The 25,781-nt window shown below is 43.4% G+C and overlaps 1 protein-coding gene across 1 annotated transcript in view; it reads left to right on the top strand.

Moving 5' to 3' along the window:
- Positions 1-25,781, top strand: part of CACNA1C (calcium voltage-gated channel subunit alpha1 C) — a 458,875-nt gene that overhangs the window by 388,251 nt on the left and 44,843 nt on the right. Inside the window, exons 30-31 of the mRNA XM_059848110.1 lie at positions 12,508-12,591; positions 13,264-13,347. Of these exons, the coding sequence (XP_059704093.1) occupies positions 12,508-12,591; positions 13,264-13,347 (168 nt within the window). The remainder of the gene's footprint in view (positions 1-12,507; positions 12,592-13,263; positions 13,348-25,781) is intronic.

Raw genomic sequence — 25,781 nt, 5'->3', positions numbered from 1 at the left:
AGGGCCAGCTGCTCTACAAAACCTGCCTGGGGTTTATCTTTTCAAGTTAAAGACAGTGACTTAAAATTCCTATTCATATGAAGCCTCACCATCTGTCAATGTACATGCTAATGTGAGGATGGATATTCCTCCAGGAATTTCAGATCTTTCCAGCTCCCTGGAATGGGCTGTTTTCCTGATGAGCCACATCTACTTTTTCTTTCAGGAAACACTTCATCTGTCCCCTTATTAGCTAGGGCAGGACCACTAATCCAAGAGCTATGAATTTTCTCCTGCTGTGCCTGTCATCTCAAACTAGGGAAGACATATCCATGGAACTACTGCTATGCATAAAGTAAAGCACATGATCATATATTTTGTCAAATCTGTGCCTGCGTGTGGAAAGGGAATCTTGGAGATTTCCTCTGTGGAATTATGACTATCAGAGAGACTGCAGCTCACAAGTCTATTCCATTTACCAGACACTGTCAGCACCTTTCTTCCCTGGGTGTTTATGGATGTTACTTGTAAAGCAGCCTGTAACAAACGCCATCTGTCCCGCCTCACAGAGTTCCTTCAGTCCCTCATTTATCACTGCTACTTTACTCTGCATTCCTGCCACTCTTACATGTCATTTTTGTGCAGCAGTTTGGACTTCAGTGGGCTGCTTCAAACAAGCTTCACACTCAGCACAAGGCACACAGTCCCATGTGATCCCAGGAAGAGCTGTGACCCTCTGTGCTGTGGAAGTCACAAGTGCCACCCATGGTTATTTCTCAGCCTCCATGCACTGATGGATCTACATGTCCTCAGTGTTTCTCCCTGATGCATTTGCACTTCTTTATTCCTCTTTAATCTCGTCTCAGTCAGCGTTTATCATGCGTTTGATGTACAGATATTTCTTCTAAAACCTGCAAAATGACTCATCTGTTTTTGTTCCCTTTTTACCAGTACATTTCTCATGCTTTTATGCCTATAAACAGATCTTTGAGCAGTCTCTCCTAAAGTCACACTGGCTGCTTCATACTACTCACATTCTTCTTTCTCACCAAAACCATAATCTGTTATTCCTTGGTCAGGATAGAGGCTTCAGCATTTTCACAAACAGCTGAAATTTATATCCATAGAAACAATGCTGGTTAATTTTGGAAACCTAATGCTTTTTGTACTTCTTCATTCTAGTACATGTAGAAATACCTGTATAGCTTAGGATGCTGTCCTGGCATCATTCATCACAGTGTTTTATTTCTCCAGCTTATGCAGAGAAAGGGAAGTAAAGACTTTCTGCACTGATAAAAAAAAATCAGGAAAACTGGTTACAACTGAGAGGTCTTTTGCTCAGAGCTGAATAACACTTCAGCTCCATCCAACAGGAATCATATTTAGTTAAAAATCACATGCTCTGGGATGCAGTATGGTGGCATAAATTAGTGGTTTAAGCTGTGTAAATGTGAGCCCGTGGTGCAGGCAGCTGCCTCCCTCCATGGACTGTGGCCACACAATGCTGTGTGGCCAAATGGGATGGTGGTCAAGTGGCTCTTACTTTGCAGACTTTCTTTGCTGGTTTTGGCAGGTCCTTAACCTTGGTAGCCACCTAATTGTTTCCTCAGCTTCAGGATCTTCTTTTCTGTTTTGGAGGGGCAGCCTCTACATGTGGAGTATTTGATGATTGAGTCACGTACCCCCTGCAAGAGAAAGGTCAGCCTCCAACCACCACCCTGGCTTTGGGTGAAAGAAATGCTTTAAAAGGCATAAGAAAGCTGAAGAAAGCTGATTATGTGTCAAAACCTGTGGGTGGGGAATAATGTACATCATTTAACCAAAAGGAAGAGTGAGCTCTGCTTGATGTTGGGTAAGGAGTAGTGAGCTAGGAATGATCAGGTAAGGCAGTTTGTTAGCTGAAGAAAAGGAAAGAACAAAACCAACAAGAACCAACAGGTCTGAGAGGAAAAGAGAGAAAACCCTTGGAGGAAGAAAAGCCATACAGATAAGGAAGAGTGGGAAAAGATAAAATATCCATTAAGGCAGAAAGAAAAAGATTAATTTAAGATCTTGAAATAGTAAAGTATTAATAAAATGGAGGAAGAAGTGATCGGGCAAAAAGTGATGCAAGGAAAAGAAAAACAGAAATGGGACTGAAAAAAAAGGGAAAGGATTTTTAGAAAATTAAAAACTGAATTAAAACCCATACCTTTTAAGCTAATGAGCATCTTTTTGTGCTTCTAAAGTTCCCTGGCAGGCATCCCAGGTCTCCATGTTCAAACTCATTAGAACCTCAGCCACAGAGCCTTCCTGTGTACTGTCTCATCAGAATGAGATGCAGTAGAAATTTGGTACAGTATGTTTCCCTGCTTCTGTGGATTAAACTCAGCCCTGTTTCAAAATGCAGCATCAGGTTACCCCAGAAAGTCTCCTTTTTTATCCCAAATTTTGTTGTGGTGAAGTCTGAATGTCTTGTATGTTCCTCTGGATCTTCTATACCACCAGTAGCCCAGCTGGAATTAATCTCAGCTGCTCCAGGGAGCCCAGCAGCTGCCATACACCCAGAAATCCCTGAGGTCTTGGTCATGCCCAGATAAAGATACCAGTGACTGCATTTTGTGCGAAGTCAGCCTGAGACTCTCAAGGAATTGCTGAATCAGCCTCGATGGTTTTGGAAATAAACTAGAAAAAGGGAAAAAATATCTTCTCCCTTCATTAATCACTCCTCTGCTTTCTCTCTCCTGTGATTACCTGTCTGCCAGGATTCCCATCATTTTGCACAGTATACACAGCATGCAGACTTGAGCATATTGTCTTTCATGTCCATAGGTCTGGAAGGAAGCTTCTTCTTCCTTCCAGACCTATGGGCTTGAAAGACAATATGTGTATGCTGTGTATGCTCTTTCCTAAGCCTTTCTGAAGAAGTAAATACTAAAACTACTGTATGTCAGAGCAGCATGTTTAGGTAACTTTGGTGGGAAGAAATACTTGGAATAATTATTCTGGACATGGATGACCAGGTCATCCCAGTCCTTTATGCACATCAGTGGGTTGGCACAGTTGGCTGGTAGACTTGCTCCTGGAAGCTGCTTGCTTGACAGAATTTCTAGCTGCCCACATGTCCAGGAAAAGGGAGGAAAAGAGAGGCTAAGGAATAAAGTGAGCCTCTTGCAGCCCAGTCTGTGCCACAGCATTCTCCCAGCAGTTCAGCACTGGGGCTTTCTCACAGACCATGGAAGACCCCTCTGGATTTGTCATTCCAGGTTCTTAATTGAAACTACTCAGGAGAGAGTGCTGCCAACTTGTTACAAGGAAGTGAAATTTGAAAAAGAGGGAACCACAGGAGCACTACTCCTAGTGCTTTAGACTGCTGGCCCATCAAGTAGAGCCTTGAATAATAAATCATCCAGTTAATACAGAGAAAGGAATTTGCAACAGAATTCTCAGGGATGAAGTTGATTTAGCTGCAGTTTCTACAAATGAGGAGTTAGCTAGCAGATAGCTGCCTTCTCTATCATGTGAAAGCACAGCCTCTCTGATGGCTTCTAGATTTCACTGAGCTCCTCACCAGTTCCCGAGTGTGTGTGGGAGAGGAAATCTGGCCCTTCCAAACACTTTAAAGGAGAAGAAAGTAGTGCCAGACTAAAGTTGTTCTATTGTGCATATGCTTATATTCTGAGATGGCATAGGCGTGACTGAGCCTAAACAAGTCATGCAGTGTGAAAAACACTTGGTAGGTGAATGTAACAGAAGAAACAAGATGGATGATGAGAAATGAAACTTCCCCCCTAAATCCTAGCTCATAACTCTACTTGAATCTGGGTCAGGAAGCATCAAAGCCTTCCTTGTCAGCACTGGTTGACATCCTGTATAAAGTGGCTCTTTCCCATTTTATTGCAGAAAATAAATATATCTGGCACAAAGACATGAGCAGAGTGCACTTTATTTGGTTTCTTTGTTGTTGCCCCTAAGAAAGAGGCCAACAACAAAATATTATCCAGAACAAACTTCCCTCTTCAGGAAAAGAACTTGTCCTTTCATATTGTGGTAGAAACAGTTGGTGAGGGACAAAAAGGCTGTTTGATCTGCTGCTCCTGTGTTAGATCTGTTGTTTAAATGCAGGATGTTCTCCTTCCTGGAGGACAAGGCCAGCAATTTTCTGCAAATAGATCCTCTAATTACTACAGAGAATGTGTGAAATCTCTAACAAGGATCAGCCAGAGCTGTTCAAGCTCCAGCTTTCTGAAGGATCAGTGGAGAATTCAGTAGGCAGAAAAGGCTGTTAAAGGAGCTGTGTGAGACCTTCAGTGATAGAGGACCTTTTCCCTCGCAGCAAACATACCCAGAGAATTTGCATATTGCTGCAACATTATGACAGATGTATTTTCAGTCTGGCACTTGGGGGTTTTAATGTCGTTATAAATGATCAAAAATAATTATATGACTGCACAATGCAACAGTGTGGGAAGCGCTGTATTAGCTATTGCACTTAATTATTTAATACAGAAAATTATCCACATGATGTTAAAAGCCCAGTGGGATGGTGAACCAGGGCCTCACTCACAGCAGCAGCAACAGCCTGGAATGGGAACAGTGCCAGGGAAAAGCCACAGACAAAAAATCCCAGCCCTCTGTCACTTCCTGCGAGGTTATTTTAAAGGGTGCAAAGCTCTCAGAGATGTGACTCTTCATGTAAGAATGGTACCAGATAACAGCCTGTGATACAGCACCTGTTAAGAGCCATTTGTCATGTCAGAAAGTGATATTTCCACTGACAAATGGTCACCTGGCTGACATCTAAGAAAGGTGATCTCCCTTCTCTCATGCATCTGGCTTTTGGAGACCTTGGAAACTTTAGTTTTCTTTGTTTCTGCTTCCCCAAGAGTCGAATGAGAGTAATCATCCTCTTTTGGCAAGTTATGATTGATGGATTACATAAAAATAAGTATTATTTTACTATCTACTCTAATCCATATAAAATTAGGCCTTTTATGAAAATGGAGTAACCGAAAAAGAAACGATGTAAAAACCTACAGCTCATAACCACTGTGCTGTTTCTGGGACATTGTGCCTTTCTGCCCCTCAGCAGCCAGGTCAGAGCAGTCCACAGCCTCTTCCCCTGCTTCATACAGAGAGAGGGAAGATGTTCCAAGACCAGCCCCCTGTTCAGAATGCTTCTTCACCCACTGCTTGCCCTTGTCTCATCTTCCCACAACTTGAAGTGACTCTTGACTCTGAGAGATGTGGCACTTCTGTTCCTGTAGCCTGAGTTTTCCTTCTTTTGAATCATTCTTGCCTGGGCTGGGATGTCAGTCCTGCTTTAGGAGACAGACTATCTCAAACAATAAACCCCATCCTTTAGCTCTTTTCATAGGACTGTTTCATATTGCTGGGTTGGTTTATTGCCTTCAGGAGTTATTTATTGGCCCTCATCAGGACATGCTGCTTCTAGACCTTCCAAAGTCTTTGAGCACTTGCAGCTTCTTCCAGATGGAATTTGACAGCAAAGTTCTCATGGAATGCCCTTTGTGATAAAAGATCTGTTCACCCATCACGTTCATTTTTCAGTCTTTCTGGTTAAAACTGGTGCTGATTTTGTTTCTCTTTGCTGAGAACAAGTCTGGTTTCTGGCTGCAGGGCAGTAATTGTTAACTGACTGCTGTGAGCTTACTGCTCATGAGAAAAAGGGCCTGACTCTTCAAGGGGTATTGCTGTGTCACAAAATACCTGTGGGAAGGTCAAGAATGTTTATCTGATTTTCTAGGTGGACAGTAAAATTTATAAGAGACCTTTCAGCTATTCTGCCACCATTTTCATGCATTTATATCAAGGAGGCCTTAGTCATTATTGTACAGAGGCATTACTCACCCTTCCTTCAAAGGCACTTAAGAGCAATCCAGGCCAAAAATTACATCAGGATCAGCTAGTTGAATCATCTAGTTTCAGCATGATTTACTGGTATAGTTTCCTCAGGCCTTCTCAGCATATTGCCTAGAAATATACTCTTTTCTATGTCTAAGAGATGCTTTCAGAATAAATGCTTCCATCTTGCCTTTGTCATGCTTCCTTCCCAGCCTTTGGAGGACCTGGGACCAGAAATTGCACTTCAAGCCTCCCCTGTGGCTGAGAGCCTGTGTATTTCAACCACTTTACAGTAAATGAAATAGAGGGAGGTGTAAGATGACTGTGCCACCAAGTGCCAGCACCTTCAGCACCTGAAGAAGGGGGCCTGCAAGAAGGCTGGAGAGGGCACATAGTGACAGGACAAGAGGGAATAGCCTCAAACTGAAAGAGGGCTGGGTTAGATCAGAAAAAAAATCTTTACTGTGAGAGTGGTGAGGCCCTGGCACAGGCTGACCAGAGAGGTTGTGGGTGCCACATTCCTGGAAGGGGTCAAGGCCAGGCAGGATTGGGCTTTGAGCAACCTGGGATGGTAGAATGTGTCCCTGACCATGGCAGGGATTGTAGCTGGATGGATATTTAAGGATCTTTAAGGTCCCTTCCAGCCCAAACCATCCCATGAGTCCATGTAGATGGGCATGGAGGCACTCACAGGGCTCTTTAGAAAATACAAGTCTGGTGAAATGAACTGGATTGCAAAATCTGGAAATGGAAATTCTCCATTCACAGATATGATACAGTCTTTTCTAGTCATGTCCTCCAGACATTACCGATTATCACTAGGTGTGTAGAGCATAAAAAAGAGATTCTGTATTTCCAGCCTCCATAAATGTTAATAGCTTTGTCAAAGAGTGGCCTAGGGAGTTTGGTTCAGGCAGTGGGGTTTTTTGGGGTTTTTTCCTGTGATGAAGGTATATTCCCCAGAAGCACAGGTGAGACCTGTAATTTGCTTTAGGTCCTACAGGACCTCAATAATCAAAAGGTGTCCACTTCCAAGTGGCCAGTAATGAGACACCTCAGTTTTCTACCAGCAACCTAGAAATAAACATGTGAGGTCTGTTTCCTGATCACAGAGCCATTCAGGTCCTCCAACTCTTTTGTTTCTGTCAAGAAGAGTGTCAGGATGCCCAACCAGGCCCTCAGACCTCAAGGGACACCTGTCTGCTTTCACAGGTGCCCTCATTGTGAGAGAGAGCATGAAAAAAGTGAGGGAGGATAAAGGGAAACATCAACATTTTTGAGTGTCCATCTTGGGCTATAATTGGTCTTGTTTTCTTATGGAATAAGCAAAGAGTCATGAGGCTCCTCTAGAACTCACCAGAACAGTCTGGAGTGATGAAATGCTCCTCTTTTCTTTGCTTGTCTGTGGAAAGATTTGAAGGAGTAGAAGGGAGCCTTGTTTAATTCCCTGCAGCAGTGACTCATTACAGTGACTGGTAGGTGAACTGCAGGGACTCTGTCTCAGAATTAATCCATCAGTGGATGAGAGTTGATAGATAGTATGCAAATAGATGCTGTTTTCCTGCAGCCTGTCAGGAACTCCAAGCAGCTGCATCCTCCACTTGATTCCTTCTCTATTAACATTCTGCTAATTTCCCTGATTGCTGTTATGGCTAAATGCTATCTTAGCACAACAGAATTTGCATCTGACACACATCTCTGGTCCATGGCAGGAGCTATTGTAGCTTTGTAAGATTGTTCAGGACACATGTGAATCTCCCAAATCTGCTGTGAGAGCATGTGCCAAGAGCTGTGGAACTGTGTAAATGTCCTTTGACTCAACACTGTCCCTTTTGCAAAAGTACTTCCAGGGAAAGCCTCTTTTAATGAAGTTTGAGAACTGACTCTCACAGCTCTAAAAAGCCTGCAGCATTTTCAAAAACGAGTCCTTCTATTAACTAAATATCAGCCAGACTAGCAGTTCATCTCATTTTGCAAATCCCCAGCAAAGTCTGCTTTGCCCTTTCCAATCAGCAGGAAATTTTCACTGAGAAATCCCACTGAGTATCAGGGTATCAGCCCCTCTCTCTCCTTCCTATGTACTCTCTCCAGCTGATTTAGACTTGATGCTTCCTTTTGTTGTTTTAGCATGCAGGATTATTTCAGAGAAGTGGTGGCAAGGTCATCCTGCATCTTGCTGTCCTTTTAAGCTGTGCAGTTATCTCTGTGTCTTAGTTTCTCCTTCTTGATGCTTCATTTCTGTATTCATAAATACAAACCTGCATGCATGCATGTCCTTCCACTGAGGACCATCCCACCCAGTGAATAGCCTTGACCTTGCTCTGCTCTTCATCTTTAGAGACCTTTTCTCAGAGGGGATTGTTAAATATTGCCAGCCACCTCAGAAGAGGCAGAAATTAAAACCTGTGACTAAGCAGATTAAAAACTGCGTGTAAACCAACACACAAGTGACCCTGCAGGTCCCACAGGGCTCAAAACCCAGCCAGTACCACTACTCAGCACCCTTCCCCTGAGGACTTCTATGCTTCTGTGGGGATGCACAGCACTCCAGCTATCACATATTCTTGTTATGGGCTCCAGGTGACTCTGAGCTTCAGATAGACTCTCTTGGGCAATTTTCCCTCTTGTTATTATTGAGGCTTCTTAGATGTCCTATTTAGGATCTCATATTCACAAAAAGTAGAAGAAATGGTGTCCAGAGATGTCAATGCCTCCATTAGCACCTAAATAAACCCTAGTTTCTTTAATAGCTCATCTCTGCAACTAGGAAACTTAAGAATGATTGGCATGCTCATTTTGAAATGTCTGCTCCTCTCACACAAATGAGATTCCATTCCAGTCAGCTACTGCATATTTATGCTCAGCCTTTCATAAATTTATTGATTATGTGGTGATACACTATCATTTGCTACCTTTGGGGGGGAAAAAAATGGGAAAAAATGTGCTCTACTGGTGGGGCTATTTCATGCTTCCTGAATATTCAATCCAATCCTCCTGGTCTCTCTCTGTCCTCTTTTCTCCCCAAAAGCTTCGTGGATCTCCAAAGTCATCCCACAAGAGAGGGTGACTACCATTCCCCAGTAAACCCCTGAGGATGCCATTATGTGGCATGCAATAATAGCTAAATCAGGGTCAAGCCTCTCCCTTTATGGGTAAAATATGGTATTACACTCTAAATTCCTGTACTGCAAAAACAAACAGTGCCATCAATTCATTTCCAGTCAGACCTCCACCCTCTTGGGAAAAGTATGCAGAACTTTCTGGTGGGAAAAAATATTTTGGAACTACAACCTCTTTATTAGAGTGAAAGCTCTTCCCTCATTCAGTTCATCTTTCACGAGCCACCCTGGTACACTCCAGTGGGGAATGTGGCTTGAAGAGGTGCTTTGAGGCCACAAGAGGCAAATCCTGAAGGGGTGTGGCTCACTGTCATTACCCACTCATAACTGGTGACCAGGTTACGAGGTCTGACCCAAAGCAAAGTCCCAGGGGTAGGTAAATGTCTCTAAGGAGGGTGGGTGGCTTTTCAGGGGAGGATTCCATCACCTTGCACCCCAATGAAGCGTCTGTGCTCTCTGTTTCCTTGAGCTCTCTTCCTGTGAATAATATCTTCCTATTTTTCACCCTTCTGTTTGAAACACAGAGGGAGCAGGTGAGGAGGAAAGGAAGGTTTTAAAATCCATGTGTTTCATTAATCCAACACTGGCATTTTGGATGTGGGGTTGAGTAAAACTTCATTCATATCCATGGTTCCTCTCTATCACTCATCTGAGAGACACAGGAGGAAGAGCTCTCTGGTTGCCTTACAGCCACACAATAACAGACTGGGATAATGCTCTTTCTGGGATCCCAGAGCAGACCAGCCCATGACTTTCAAGCAAGATCTTGCTGCTGAGACTCAGTAGAGCATCCCAGGAGAAAGAACTTGCAGTGTAAATTTGGAGCAACACTGTTGAAGTCAGCAGAGTGACTCCAGATACACTGTGGTGTCTCAGAGGTCCAAAGCTGCTATTTTTGATGGCAATGAAAAAGGGACCTTTTCTTTCCAGGCCTGAATCTCTCCTGAGACGTGCCAGCTCTGTCAGTGCAGTGTCATTGCTTCCACAGAGGTTGTATTGCTACTTCTGGAGGCAATAAATCACTGACTGGCTTTGGTGGTCATCTGAGGACAGGATTTGATGCCACTTGTCACCTGGATTCTGTATCAACAGCAAATGCTCTTTTACCAGAGCAATGATTATTGGGCTCTATGTAAGAAGCTGCTCAGAAAAAAAAATTGTAAATTTAGTTACACCAAAAACATTCTTTGCAGTATGATGCCAATCATAGTAAAAATACCAAATGTCTGTCACTGGAGATTTGAAAATCATTAAAAGTTATCATCTAAACAACACGTTTTAGATCTTTACCCTTGCAGCTGCCCAAAATCAAACTCTTGGGGTTTTTTAAAAGTTGTTTGGATTCCTGCTGAAATTCTTAATAATTCCTAAGCTATGCAATTTGAGAGGAAATAGAAGAGAACCATGCTATTGAACACACATATTCATTTGGCATGTGGGCAGTGCCATTGCCTTCTGCAGGACTGTGCCCATGGACAGGGGCAGGAGGATTGGGTCTGTTGTCTTCTACTCTCTGCTTTGATCCTGCAAGTGCACTGTCTGCCAAGGTCGCATCAGGCTGCAAAGGCACTTTGTGTAACTCTGTATGAGCTGTGTCTATCCTTTATTTATTCAAAATGCATTTGCCTCTACAATTTAATCTGCTGTTCTCTCCCTCCCCTTCCTCTTGGTGAAGTCTAATTACAGTTTTATTCCAGGTCCATCTGGTTGTTAATGATGCTGGACATCACCGCTGAATCCATTCTAATATTTGTTGTGTATTTCTAGGCTGGACGCTGAATAATAATATTCTCTGAATTTGCTTTTGCTCCTGTTTGCTTCCTCCCTGTTGTAGCTAATTGTGTAGTAATGTGTAGCCATGAGATGGTTGCTCCTTCCAGTGTAGATCTGCTAAGAGAGTTGCCTATTTCAGGCTGCAGAATGAAAATGTTTTATTCTGGTTTTGAGGAGAAGATTTCAAAGTCGCCTCTACCAGCTCCCCTCGCTGGCATGGATCCAGCTGGGCAGTGGCTTTTTCTGCTTCTTTTTTTTTTTTTTTTTCCCTGCCCAAAGTGTAATGTTGTTCATAAATGTGAGTCTCAAAGTCTCATGGAGGCAGTGTTTCAGCAGATAGATAGATACTTTTTGCCAGTGCCTGCTCCACGTGATGGTTGAACCCACAGTAATCTGAGGTTCCCAAGCTGACACTGACTTTGTACAGTGCCAGTACTGGGATAAATTTTTTTTCTTTCTTGTCTTTAATTTTTTTTTTTTCTTTTCTCCTTTTTGCTTTCTGCAACACTGCCTGGGAACACAGGCTCACACTTTACCCATGACCTGACTCTTGGACTAAGAATAGCAGTCACAGTGCAGCTCGGGTTCAGTCTCACAGGAGACAAGCTGCAGCTGGGAAACAGGGAGGTCAGGTTAGCCCATGCTCACTAAACCAAACACATGAAAGGAGCATGGAGGATTTTGCATGTTTGCCTCCTTTGAAGACTGCAGGGCAAGGGCAGGAGATTGGCACAGGTGCTCAGTGAGCCAGGATGAATTTTCTTTGCTTGTGACATTGACTTGTAGAGGAAGTTTACATGCAGAGGTTCCTCTCCTAGGCTGAGCAGGACCTTCTCCAAAAGGGTCCTGTGTCCTTGCAGCCTATCCACCAAAAAACTATGCAGGATAAGGACAGTAAGCAGTGCTGATTAGCATCTCCTGAGTTTTGCTTAGGACAGTGAGATGTTTGGGGTGGCCCCTGAAGTCATCAGCCATCGCTTGTCCTGGACAGCCAAGGTGACAGTGCTGCTGTGGCACTGTCCTTAGCAGGAGTGAGCAGCAGGTCTGGCTCTGGGCAATGCTAATGCCAACTTTGCTCCTGCTGGAACAAGCCAGGCTACATTCACAGCTCCATTTTGTGGTGCAGGTGTGCTTTCAGAGTAACAGAGATACCAGTCCTGCTCTGTATTATTGAGACAGGACCTAAAGTGTTACTGAAAGAAACTGTGAGGCTAATGACTGAAATAATACTGACTGTGGCTGGGTACAGAGAAAGGTGAGGTTTAGATAGCACATCCCCAGCCTGACTGTGCCCTCTCCTCCATGGCACAGCAGCCAGCTATTCCCTGTGCCAGCACAGAGCACAGAATTGGAACATGGACTGGGGGATTGATATTGACAGTGGGGAGCCATGTTTTGAGGAAAACACGTTACACTATCCCTGTACTCTCCCCACTAAGTCAAATGGGAAGGGTGCTGCATTGCCAGGAAGGGAGATGTCTAGAGGAGCTGGTCCTGCAAGCCCCATTCCTGCCAGCAGCAAGGCTCAAAATGATCTGTGTGACTTCCCTTCATCCCCTGTCTCAGAGCTGGAGGGAAGGGGTGGCTTCTCTGGAATCCCATGAGCTGGAGAGGGGCTGCTCACACGAGTCAGGGAACCCAGGCCTAGGCTACAGCTTGAGACACAACAAGTAGACTTAAGAGGAAAACCCTTGAGGTGTCAGGGCAGAAATTCTAATGGTAATTTTGAACTGTTTTTGTCTGTCTAACATTCCTTTTTAATCCCCATCCTGCCTGCCCCTTCCTTATGTAGGGTTACTTTAGTGATCCTTGGAATGTTTTTGACTTCCTCATCGTAATTGGCAGCATTATAGACGTCATTCTCAGTGAAACTAATGTGAGTATTACTCTACCCTCCCCAGGATACCACCACCTCCTCCTCCTCTGCTGTTCCTTCTCTCTTTCTCTCTTTTTTTCTCTCTCTTTTTGTTTTCTGGTTTTTTTCCCTCTAGTCATGCTTTTATTGAACTTGCCGTCGTCCTTCTCCTTCTCCCAGGGAAAAAAAAAGGAGGGGGGGAAATGCCTCCTTCTTTTTCACTTGTCATAGCTGGCCCCAAGGCTGTGACTGGTGAAAGCGCACAGAGTTTGGGGTGTGTGTGCTTTTTTTCCCTCCAAAAGGTAGACATGCTTGAGTGTAACTTTCTGACTAACCAGGCTTTTGTTGATACCCTCCATCATGTGAAACGTTACAGAGGTTTGAGCAACCAATACTGTAGAGTGGTAAGAGACTATTTAATATGCCCACATAACCTCTTTCTTTTCTTATTTTTTTCCTCTTCTCTCCCTCTTTCATGCTTTTGTTTTGTTTTTATTTTCATTTTATTTTATTTTACTTTTTTACTTTTTTTCCCCTCTTTTCTCCCTTTCCCTCTTTCTCTCCCTCCTCTCTCTCTCTCTTTCTCTCTCTCATTCTTTCTTCCTCTTCCTTCTTTCCTCTCTCTCTCTCATTCTTTCTTCCTCTTCCTTCTCTCCTCTCTCTCTCTCTCCTTGGCTTCTCTGCCACATGCAGCACTATTTCTGTGATGCATGGAATACATTTGACGCCTTGATTGTTGTGGGTAGCATTGTTGATATAGCAATCACCGAGGTGAACGTAAGTAGCTGGCGTCTGTCCATGATCGTGCCTGCTCTAACATTCGTCTTTCCCGGGTTCTTTTTTATTTTTTTTTCCCCTCCCCTTCCTCCTTTCTTTTATTTTCAGAATTTTTTTGTTTCGTTTCAAAGCTCTTTTTCTTTTTTTTTTTCTTTTTTTTCTTTTTTTTTTTTTTTTTGCATTTTACTTGGTTTGGTTTTCTTCTGTTTTAATTTTTTTTTTTTTTGGAACGACTTAAAGGACTTTTTGACTGTTGCATCATTTTCTTCCCTCCATAATCCGCCTGGCATGAATTAAACTGTATAGCAGGAAAAGTGATGGGAAACGTGGAGTGTAAGTGGAAAAGCTCTTTGTGCCATGGGAAGCTGCTCGAACAGGACTTTGGTCTGCCCAGTGTCATGCTGTGCTTCCCATGGCAGCTCAATACTCTCCACCCCACAGAGAGATAAAGGTCAGTTCTTTCGAGGTGGAACTGAGGGAACCAAAACAGGAATCCTCCCTGTGCCTCCTCACTCAGGCTTCCTCCAAAAGAAATAAAGGCCAAATTGTCTCTGTTTAGAGGAATCTGCTCCTGATGTTCTGTTTCAAATGTGAATATAATAATAAACTAAGGTAGATAAAATAAAAATAAAGCAGAAACCCCAAAGGAAAACAAAGCACCAGAGTTCCAACCCTTTTTTGTTTGTTTGTTTGTTTGCAACCTGATTTGCTCCATCTCTCAAACTGCACCAGCCCAATTGGCACTGATTGGCCCCACTCTTGCCCATCTCAGCAAACAGGTGAAGGACTGAGTGAGCCACGGAGACTGAAATGAGCATCTGGTGTGCAGGAAATAAATCACACCAGGCAATTCTTTACCTATATCTCTTTTTTTGGAGGTAGATGGATATAGAATTACAGGATAAATAGACAAAGAACAGGCAGGAAACAGATTTCCAAAAGAAAGACTGTGATTGGGTTTATGACATGAACAAAAATTACACTGTAAAATGCAGCTTATAAAGGCCAGGAAAATAGAAAAATTGAAAGAAAATTGCTGTAAATATCTTAAAGAACAGCAAATCACTCGTAAATTTTCAAAATTATGTGGCTCTTGAATAAACATTCCATCTTGGAATTGTGTGCTGTAAAGGCAACCCATTGCAAGCAGAGAAGTGGCAGCATAGTTTTCACTCAGTGTTGTGTTTAGAGAAAAATAATCAGGCAGCATTTTGAAAAATAAAAATGCCTCACTTGGAACTTTCCAAACAAAATATTTTCGTATTTTGGTTCTAGTTTAATTTCTGTTCAAATTTTTCTTTTTTTTTTTCTTTTTTTCCTTGTTATTCTATAATTCCAAAACAGGAATATTTATTCAAGCTGTAACATTTTGATTTTGAATAAATGATTTTTTTTTAAACTAGTTTATTTTTCTTGTCCTTTGAAACAATGGAAAATAGTTTTTAACTAAAAAGGAACTTTTATTTCGCATCTCTTAAATGTCCTGCTTACTGGACACAAAAAGTTGCTTACAACATTTCCCACAGAATGTTGTAAACAATTTTGGTTACTCTTTTACTAGGTAGATATCTAGTAGATATTTACCTAGCAGATACCTTGGTAGATATCTAGATATCTAGACTAGTCTGACTTTGTAGAGGGATGTTACAATGAGACTGAAGTTTGATTTTTAAGAGTGTTAATTTTTAAGAGTGAAATTAAAACCAATTCTCTGCCACACTTGTCACAAGCAAACTAAGTAGGGAACCTGGCAATAGCCTTCAGATTGTGGAAAAGTTCAATTCTCATGCCTAGAGGGAGAACTGTAAATGGCCCTGGAAGGAATAAGCACAGTTAACTGGAAATGAATCATATTAAACATCAATAAGACTTCCCTGACTGACGTATTTGAATCCATACAAAAGTCTTCTAAGCAGAAAGGAAGGAAATCCTTTTGTTTTGGTGCATAAATAGTCAGAAATCCTAGACTGCAGGAAAATCCAACAGGTCCTTTTGAAGAAATTCAGATTCATCTCCTCATTAGCTCCCATTGTCTGAGAGGAAGAGAGTCACAGCCAGGTGACCTCTTGCTGTTAGTGGTGAGGGATGCTCCCCTCCCAGGCACCCTGGACACATCTGTGACAGGGAAATAAATTGCTATTTGGAGGTGCCCACTGGTGACTGGTGAGTGTCTAGCTTTGTTAGGTTTGTCTAGACACCCAGCTCCCAGACATCAAATTTAAGCAGTATAAATCTCATTCATCCTCAGCATCTTGTTGAGACAGACATGCTGCTGCTGATTGTTGTGATCTTCAGTCTCCAGGGCTGCCCGTGCTGCTGTGCTTAATTGCCAGCCACAAGGCTCTGTCTCAATTCCAGTTCGTGTCAGGCAAGGCCCAGAATCCAATTTTCAGTTACAGAAGCCTACAAAAAATGAGGGCATGCCTCTGTCCAAACAACCAGCAGCTGTCTCAGGTGAGGAGGCAGCAGGGTTGGCCCTGACTCTTTCAGTAAGGGCTGTGAAGAGCATTGTGTGATGGTCCCTCTGTTTCCTCTAAAGAATCCTTTCCTTCTATACAGTTTTACAGATCTCTGCACACATCTTTTTGTTACCTGGCATGTTTAAATCTTCTCTTTTTTTATCTAGGCAAGTCCTTTGCTACTAGTTTCTAATGTTTGTTACTAAAAACTTGCACAACCTTTTGATGCACTGATAAATAAGCGGCAGCTGTGGATTGAGTTTGTTCTGAAATGTTCTGAAATCCCTTTGCACTTATAACCCTTATTGAATAAGAGAATGTTTTGTATGTTGGTTTGTCCTGTCAGATTCCCTCCCTGCTAGCAGCACTTGATATGTTACAGCTGTAGAAAATGGGCTTTGGAAGTAGCAGCCCATCTTGGACGGACGGTTGTCATCTTGCCAAGCAGTGTGAGGCAGTTTATCAGACACACTTCTCCCCTTTCCTCAGGGGCTTGTTGCTTCCTTGCTGTCTGTGGCTTTGAGCAAGCCCTGCCCTGTGTTTCTGTACACTGTCTTGTCTTGTTCCAAGAGAACTGGGTTCTGAAAAGGCCAGAAGCAATAAACCCCAAAATGCCAACCAGCTCCACTGACAGGAGATGTTTAGACTGGTCAGGTGCAGGTAAAATATTTCTGCTGAACTCCTTAGAAGCTGAAGAGTGCTTTGGTAGGATCTTGGAAGGTGCTGCTCTGGAAGTGAAGGGCCAGTTCTCATTGTGGTCAGTTAGAAGGGAAGATGGACACTCCTGGCCCAGGTCAGTTTGACCTGCAGCCATAGGCACATAGCCTGAAATTTGTGAGGTTCATGACACGTTTGCACTCAGGGGAGCAAACCCAGCAGGCACTGAGCTGTAGTTGTGAGGAGAGCCCTGACTGACTGACAGCCTCCACAGTGTGTGTGAAGGTATGTGCTTGCTCTTGTTTGTGCTGCTCCCCATGTTCTGGTTTGTCTTTCATTTTTTCTTTTGACATTTATTTTTGTTCCTTGAAAAGGAATTTCCCAGACCAAAACCTTCCTTAAGATATATGTGAGTGTGCATGGGTGGGTGTTTGTGTGTGCACTCCATTAATGGTGCTCCATGTCCCTAAGTGTGTTTGGATGCCTGTATGGGCTACAAATCCACAGGAGAGTGTCCAGACATAAATCCATGTGAGGGGGGAAAGGAGTGTGAATGCAAGCACAAGAATTTCATGTGTATTTGTGTAGGTGGATTCAGGGGTTGCTGTGTGTGTAACTGAGCCCATGTGATCCTGTCACTGTGAGTGTGCCTGGGAGTTTCCTGAATGCAGGAATGCTCCCCTGCATGCCAGTGGGTGAGTGTGCACCTGCATGCCCAGCTCAGCAGTTCCTTAGCATGGCTGTGCATTCCAAACTAGTGGGAACCCATGTGCTTGCAGGGTAGGCCCCCCTCAGCATTTCTGAGTCCTTCAGGAAGCCTTCACATAAAACACCTCCATGGTGGGGCAATTTGTCCAGCAAAAAGTCCAATCATGTTGAGCCCTCTTGTTTCCTGCATCCTGGGAACATCTCCCAAGTTGCCCCAAGGAGCTCCACAGACACACAGAGTTATCTCACACAACTGAGGAAGTGCAAAGGGCACAGAGAAGGTCAAAATCTGGTGGGTTTAAAAACTTCAGGGTGGCACAGTTTCTGCCAAATTCAGATTTAAATTGCATCACTCTGAAGCTGCATTTTCAGAGCTTTCCTCTAAGTGACTGCTGTACAACTAATTTTCTAGCCATAAAATATTATTTTTTTTTCCCAAAAGTTTCTTGAAATATTCAGTGTTTCAGTTTTGGGGCACTTATATGCCACTTCTTAAGTAACTAAGAGGGAGGAAAGGACTTTTTAATCTTTTGTTTAAAAAAGAACTTCCAAGGCAGAGACCACCTCTACCATGTGTCAGCTGTCTTCAAGACAAAGAATGACTTTTGGGGGAGTAAGATGAAAAATGGTCTAATGTGTGAGGCCTGGGATGCAGGGCCTGTGGATTATATTCCTTGGACTTTGATTAGATCCCTGTACCTCAGTCTTCCCATCACTGGAGACTGTTACTATTCCTTCTGTTTAAAAAGCATTGTTATTAGAGTTTGCGAAACATTTTAAGCTCCTTAGAAGAAAATGTTGAGGTGGTAAAAATTATTACTCTCTATTATAATTGGAAATAAATCTGATAGGAGTTGAATAAAACCCAGTAGGTTTGGACTGTATCATCCCAGAAGAGCTCCAAGGAGAGAGTAGCACTTCCTTCATTTGCACGTCAGCAGACACAGCCTGGAGTTGAGTGCTGTAAAGGTGACTAACAGCCTGCTGTCCCCTCCTCCAGGCAAAGAAAGTTTCTCATTATTGCTTGTTGCTCTGTATCAAATGGGAAAATCAAGCTCCATTTGTGCCACAGTGCCCAAAGTAATGAGAGAAACACAGTCAGACCCTGAGTCACTGGGAAAGCTGTTCATGTGACCTCCTGCCCCTTGGTCAGAGGGGAAAACTGACTTTTCCTTGGTCCACAGGGTCCTTTTTCCTTCATCCTTCCCCCTGCCAGTGTCAGACCAAAGAGGCTGCATGGCTCAGTCCTCATTTGCCATCAAAGCAAGGCTCATATCAGTGCCCACAGAGCTGGAGGAGCCTCTGGGGGTGCTCATCCAGCTGCAGAGGGCAGCTCATGCCTGCAGATGTGTGAGAGCTCCAGGGCCATGTCCAGGTGGGAACACGTGTGTCTCCAGAGCAGCACAGTGACAGTGGGGGTGTTGAGTGTTTGATTCCATCTGTCTGTCTGGAAAGGCTGTCAGGGAAGGGAGGGTTTGTGCCTATCTGTGGGCCTGTCTCTGAGGGCTTCTGCTGGTGCCTCTGAGCACGTCTGCATGTGCAGGTGCCTCTGTGTTTGTCAGCTGTGCTTGAGGGTGCGTGAGGATGACTGAGAAACCCATCTGGACTGGTGGCCACCCTGCCTGCTCATTCAGTGCCACAGCTGCACAGTGTCTGAGTGTGTCTGTGAGCCCTGCAGGAGGCACAGGGGAGGAGGAGTTACCCAGCACAGGTACACAAGGCCATGCAGCAGATGTGATGAGCCAGGGGGTGAGCATGGTTACAAGATGAGAACTGTCAGGGATAGGGAACTGGTGACTTGAGGGTTTTTATGAAATAATGGAACATTTCCATGCATGAAATGCCCTCCTGTTGCAGCAGCTCACGTTTCCCTAAGCATGAACATTGCAAATGGTTTGAGGGTTGATGGAAATAGTGGGGATTTAATGGGAGAGATGACAGGAGGGGAGTGCAGTGTTGTGTGTGGGCATCTGGGAGACAGAGGACTTGGGTGCCTCAGGAAGCAGCCTCTCTGTGAAGAAGGTTAGGGAAACACAAACCCCACCTTGGTGAATTACTTCCCTAAGAAATGTCGGTCAGGTCTGTTTTGCCTCAGCCTTATGGGTTTGATGTTTGTCCTTCAGGTGTTCAAGAGAGCAGAGTACTTTATATCTTGCACTTCTGGAAAGTTTTCCAAATTCTGTTAAGAAGTCAGCAGAGGGTTGCAGCTCGGTTGAATCCTGAGTGCTGGTGCAGTAAGGCCAGAGAAATACCAAAGCATTGAGCTCCCAAGACTTGGAGACTTGTGCAGTGATTTCTCATTTAGTCTATTTTATTTCTGATGCAAAGCAGCTCAGGCTTAAACCAGGCGCATGAGGCCTTTTTTTACAATCATCTTGCTTTTGGTGTCAAGAGGCTTCATATTATTTGCCACAAGCTCCTGCTCCCATTCTTTAGAATATCTGAAAGCCTATACCTAAATCTCCCTTTCACCCCCTCCTGCACTCCTCCCTTTTAACCCACACCCTGCCTTTCTTCCTTTTCTCCCTCGCTTTCCTCTCCCCTTCTCCAGCCACACTAAACCCCCTGAGTTCATTTTCACTCCCAACCAATGTGTCAGAAGGCAGAGAACCAGGGCTGAGACCCTGCAGTCCTCGTCCAGGCGCCGCCGCCTGCGCCAGGACTGCAGCGCCCGGCCCTGCCCTCCTGGGCACACACCCCTCCAAGGGAGCAAGGATCGCGGGAAGGACGACTTGCATCCAGCCTGCACCTCACTTGGGACTGCCATTCATCTCTGTCGCTGTGCCTGTCTGTCTGTCTGTCTTTCTCTGCCTGTCTGGTTCTCTCCGCTTCCACGCCCTTTGCTGCTCAGATTTTGGCCGTCGGCTGCCGCCACCAAATCTTTGCGATTCCCACAACTCGCAAGCTCGTTCAGCAAAACCTTCTGAAAGAGGCAGAACACATCTCCCCCCCACTCTCCTTTCTCTCCCTCTCAAATGCCATCTGGGGAGCAGAGGCCTCCAAATGATGTAGCAAAGGGCTGGAGAAGCACAGTGGCTTCTTCTGACATCCTGTGTTGTCACACCCTTACTGCTGCCATCCCAGAAGTTGTCCGTAGTCCTGAGCTCTCCCTGTGTGCGTGTATATGTTTGTGTACATTACTTGTTTTCTTTTTGGAAAAACTACTGCTAAAATTGATGGGGGGGAGGGTGGATTGAGTTTGCCTTTTTTTTTTTTTCTTCTTCTTTTTTTTTTTAATCTGGTGGTGTTTTTATCACTGGAATAATTCAGGTAACGCACCACGGTGGCCCCAGCTGTAGGAAACCATGTTGAAGCATGGTTGTGAGCTGTAGCAGTGGCAAGTGTTTTATTTTGCCTTTGAAGAACATCAGGAGAGCTGCCCTGGACTCTTGCACAGATTAGGCTCAGATCAATTTGAATTTGATCACCTCCCATGCTTAATCAACAATTTTAGTGCATGTTTTTCACCCTGTACTGGTGAGAAAGAAGTATGGTATGGCTATCCAACCACAACCATGTTTGAACAGGGTTATTTTGGGTTTTATTTATGTATATACTTGTCATGATAATGGGGCCTCTTTATTTTTTTTTAATTTATACTCTTGTCTTTAAAATGTTGGTATTTTGAGTGCATTTCCAGAGTTCATAATGTGATTTGCTCTTTAAAAGAGGTGATTTTGGTAACTGCACAACTTTTTCTGTATGGAAATCTATATGAAATATGGATAATCAGAAAAAAGTATGTATTTTCTGCAAAAGAAGGGGATAGTAAATGCAAATGACTCCTTCCTCAGTTTACCTGAGTATTTGAGCTGTTGCTAGCAGTGCTAGCACCATAAGAAGAAGGCAGGTAGTTCCCACTTTGAAAGACTCTTCATACCACCCAATTTTAAGGATGTACCTCAATATTGTGATTTCCACAAAATTGTTATACTTGGCTTCTGACATTATTCCAGGCCCATGGAAAAATCAGAATGTATTTTGATGCAGGGAAGACTTAAGAGTAGCATAAAAATAAATTTGTCTTACTGGAAAAATTTAACCACACACATTCTCATTAATTAAAATAAGAGAAACCAAAGATAAAGAATCCAGGAGAATAGATTTTTAGAAGCTAAATGTGAAAGCAGCAAAAAGAAAATCAGACAGCCCTATGACTGCAAGACCTGATGCATAAACCTGTCTGGAGTCCTTCTGAGTGAAAATGTTTAAAATGGTGGCCCACAGCATCTCACTGAGTGCCCTGAGGAGTGAATTGTGCTTTTAATTAGAGCAGGCTTGCACATACCCAAAGCCTTGCTGGGTTTTAAGGTCTTTAGAGCAGAAGTCCTGTTTTCTTATTTGACTGTAAATTATTGCTATAATAATAGTAAAAGGTAATAGTAGGAACACAAAGACCACAGACCTTGTCCTGTGTTGGTTCAATAGTAAAAATAAGTGTATGACATCTACATTTCAGTACAAAGAGCTCTTTTAAAAGCCTATATCCAGATTTTCTGACCAGCATTTCATATTACTTGTCGTTTTTCTATCACAGTACTTTGAAGAAAAAACCCTCTACAATATTCTGGCATCAACATCTGTGATATATTACAGCTATATTTCATTTTCCTTTTAATTCCAATGTGTTTTTCCACAAAGCTAGTTAAAACACTTAAATTAAAAAGAGCTACCCCAAGCTGATTATTTTTTTCCATTGGCTTGCTAGCCAGGATAAATCATTCCTTTTGCCTAGCAGAAGTTTCTTTTAACTTTCCCTGAACTCTAATAGAGATTGTATCTTTATATGAATCCACAGGAAAATCTATTGATTTTTTTTCTTCACTCTTGATTCCTTAGATCATCTCTAAATATATTAATGTTAATTAATGATTTCTAAGCATCCTAAGATGGTCAAAAAGGTGCTTGGGTGAGTTCAAATCCAGCTGGTTCTGTCATCTTAGGCAATTCCCTGAAGCAGTGAAAGATGTTTCTGGCATTTAATTCTCTTTTTTCTCAGACCTACCTTGCTGAGAATGCCCAAGGAATTTTCCAGTGTCGCTGTTCTCCATACACAGGCTGCAGTACCAGAGAGGGCACAAACCCCTGCATTTCACTCACTCAGTTTTGCTCCAAAAGCTCCTGCTCTTCATGCAAATCACAAGAGCTTTTACTATTGGTGCTACAAGACCTCACTGCTTGCACCATCTTGTACCTATTTAGAGAAATTCTAACTCATCCCAGGCTGCACTGACAGTTGCAATGAAAGCAAAGGAGTTGATGGAATAAGGGAAGACACAAACAAGCACATTTTACTTGTTTTCTTCTTTAACTTGCTCTTCTCCCCCATCTTCTTTTCCCCAGTGATTTTTCTCCCAGTTTTGCTGAAATCTTGGGCAGCAGACATTTTCAGCAAGGCAGTAGGAAGTTCCCCTCTATCTTATGTAGGAGTAGATTTTCCTCTCTGTCTTCAGCCAGATCCCACCAGTCCAGGGGAAGAGCTGCTCCTCTTGGAGAGGGTTTTTGTGTGAGGCACTGGGCAGCCTTTCAGCAAGGTGGTGGTGCCAGTCTGCAAACCCAAAAGTACAGACCTCCCATCAAATACACATCCAGTTGTGGGGGCTTTGCTGCTCACCCAGATTTGTAATCAAAGGTAAACATATATAAATTAATTCTACCCTTTCTAATATAGTCAATACAGCACCCTCATTTAGCTCTTGCCTTGCTTCCTCTACATTCTCATGCTCCAGCCAGGCAAACACAACTGGGGTGGTTCTTTTGTTATTTCCTAATAGACATCTGGTTTTTAAATGGTTGTGCTCTTACCTTCACTCTCTGATCTGTTCTTTGAGGAGACTGTCTGGCACAACATGCCAACAAAACCACTTCTGCTTCCTGTATCTCCCTGGGAATCTGCTAAATGGGACCCATTCCCTGCTGCAGCCAGATGACCAAGCTGTGGGGACTGGAATCAGCTTATGGGCAGCTGATTGATGGCCAAAAAATGTGACTTTTGCTCTAATTGCTGTTGCAGAGTAATGGGACATCCCAGCTGGTGGCACCCCAGTTGTTCTGTCCAGCTCCACTTTGAAGCTCTGAGACACCAGCCAGCAGTGCTGCCTGCTGGGCCTTGTCTGAGGGGCTGGGAGAAAACCTCCTTCATCCAAAGCCAGACATCATTATATAACATGAACAGACATGAAGGCAAAGATGCCTCAGTAAAGAAACACTTGTTAATAAGAAACTATCAAAATAAATTGATGTTTAGAGACAGGGAATTTGAGACTCAACTGTTTGACCATACTTGAGCACAGTAAATCACACAGAGTGAGCATTAATATCGTCTATACAGTCCCTACCCTTGGTTTTTTTACCAAAGACTTCATCAAATCAATAATAATTATTTCTTGGAAAGATGTGTAGAACAAGAAAATGCTGCTCAGTAGTTTTGTAGGATCTATTCCCAGTCTCCATATGACCATTTCTAATGTTTTCTGATAATGCCTGTGATTGGCATTTCAAATCCCAGAATGACACATTCAGACTTTATTGTATCATATTATTATCCCATAATATCATACAGAAATCCAATGAGCATGTAGACTGGTTTTTTCCTAGGAAATGCTCTGCATCAACATTAAATAACTTTCTAATTTAAAAGTCAACGAAAAGACACAGACTGGGAATTAAACACTAGCTGCTACAAATCTCAGATGAAAATGGTCCATAACAATCTCTCTGTTTGGGCTGCTGGCATCTCTGGAGATCCTCCCTTGAGCAAAGATTAATTATACAAAACTGACAGGGGCTGATAGTTCACCTACAGTCATCCAGAGCCTCTTGCAATCTCAGACCTATTGCTTTGAAACCAAGGTGGATTGGGTTTTCTCCTGCTTCCACCAGCATGTGCAGTTTCTTTAAGCACCTTCATCAAAGCACAGGATGGCTCATCCATCTTCACACTGTCCCAGAGCCTCTGGGATTCCCAAAGGATGGGTCCTGGCAACACTGCATGTGGAATCTTTCAGCTGGTAGCCTACCTGCCTCCCTTCCCAGGAAAATCTGCTCCTGGTCCAGTCTCTCTCTGGCTCCAGCAGTCCCCAGAGTTGTGCTGAGGAGTGGGGATTTTGCTGCAGACCACAGGCCTCCTTCCAACCTTGATACCCCAGTGTAATCAGGACTTGTGCAGCACAACAAAGATGCTACTGAAGTTTCCTTCTGGATTCATGTGCTGCTGGAACCCTGCAAATTCCAAAGGTCTCCCTTCCTCCTTTCAGCCTGAGGATGACCAGAGAAACCCCAGAAACACCAAAACACTGAAAGCACCAAGTTTCACTCTGTTCTTCATTTTTCCTTCTTCCTTGTCCTTTTCCCACACCATGAGATCCCATCAGCTAATTCAGAAATAATTAACAAATATCTGCAGAAGTGCTCAAATATCCAGTGCAGAGAAGACATGCCTCTGGGAGTTTGTTTAATTCCTCAAATCACCAAAATCCTCATAAATCACCAGTCTACAGGGAAGAAGAAGCCTGTAGATGCCACTCACCCTCTCAGTACCTATGGAGCATTGCAAGGTGTTGAACACAAAGTTCCTGCCTATCAGTGGCTCAGGAAATTCATCTCTGTTGCCATTCTCATTTCCAAGGCAGGCTGTGGGATGCTAAAAGAAATGGAAAAATCAGTTCTTCCACAGTGCACAACAAAGCCACTTGGACTGGCTTTGGATGTTTTGAACAGTCTTTTTCTTCTATTTTATTTTGACAACAAAATCAGTGTCATGGTCTTAGTAGACAAGAACCTGAGCAGGCCAAGTGTGTCAGAGAACATCTGCCAGCTTGCAGCCCTCCACAGCAGCTGTGCTTTCACAACACTGCTGCAGGTAAGGAGTCAGGATGATGGATTTATTTGGGTGTTTGGGATGGGACAACCTGGATTTGAAAATAACCGTTACTCAGAATGAAAACCAGATACAGGCTGTGCTCCTTTTGGAAAACCTGTCCCACAGGTTTCTCTCCTTCCCTCCCAGACAATGAAAAAAAGGGGAAGAGAACAATGAACAATGTAATTCAGGACATAAATCTCTCTAAAGAGGTGGAGGAAAAGAAGGCTGCCCTTTCCAGCACAGTGATAAATACACTGCTGAGTTTGATGTTTAAAAGCCATGTTAACCTTGCCTTAGGAAATGCAGTGAAGCACACTGGACTGCTCAGGAACAGAAATGAGGACACTGTTGGCATGGATGGTAATAAAAGTGAGGAAAGCTGGGAAGCTGAATTCGCACTCTTGCTCTGTCTCCATCTTGCTCAGTGGCCTGTTCTGTTCCCAAGGTCATCCCCCTCAGGCTGCTGCAGGCTGGGACAGACTGATCATCTCCTTTGGGAGCCATTGCCCTGTGAATCAAGAACTGGTCAAATGAAAAGCCAAGTTAAATGAAAAAAAAGTTCATCACACACGGCTCCTGGCAGAGGCATTCAAACCAGCAAAACCTCTCCTCTCTTACTCATACAGGAGATCCTCAAAGTCACTCCACCTGTAAAACAAAAAGCCCTGCACATATATAGCCTTTCAACATTTATTTTCATGGCTCAGTTTCTTCAGCACCTTCTCATCCAGATGTTCTAGGGCTTC

The sequence above is a fragment of the Haemorhous mexicanus genome, chromosome 5 (genome assembly GCF_027477595.1).
Source record: "Haemorhous mexicanus isolate bHaeMex1 chromosome 5, bHaeMex1.pri, whole genome shotgun sequence".
In the NCBI taxonomy this organism is placed as follows: Eukaryota; Metazoa; Chordata; class Aves; order Passeriformes; family Fringillidae; genus Haemorhous; species Haemorhous mexicanus.
The sequence above is the reverse complement of the archived record's forward strand: the minus strand, read 5'-3'. Positions and strand labels throughout refer to the sequence as shown.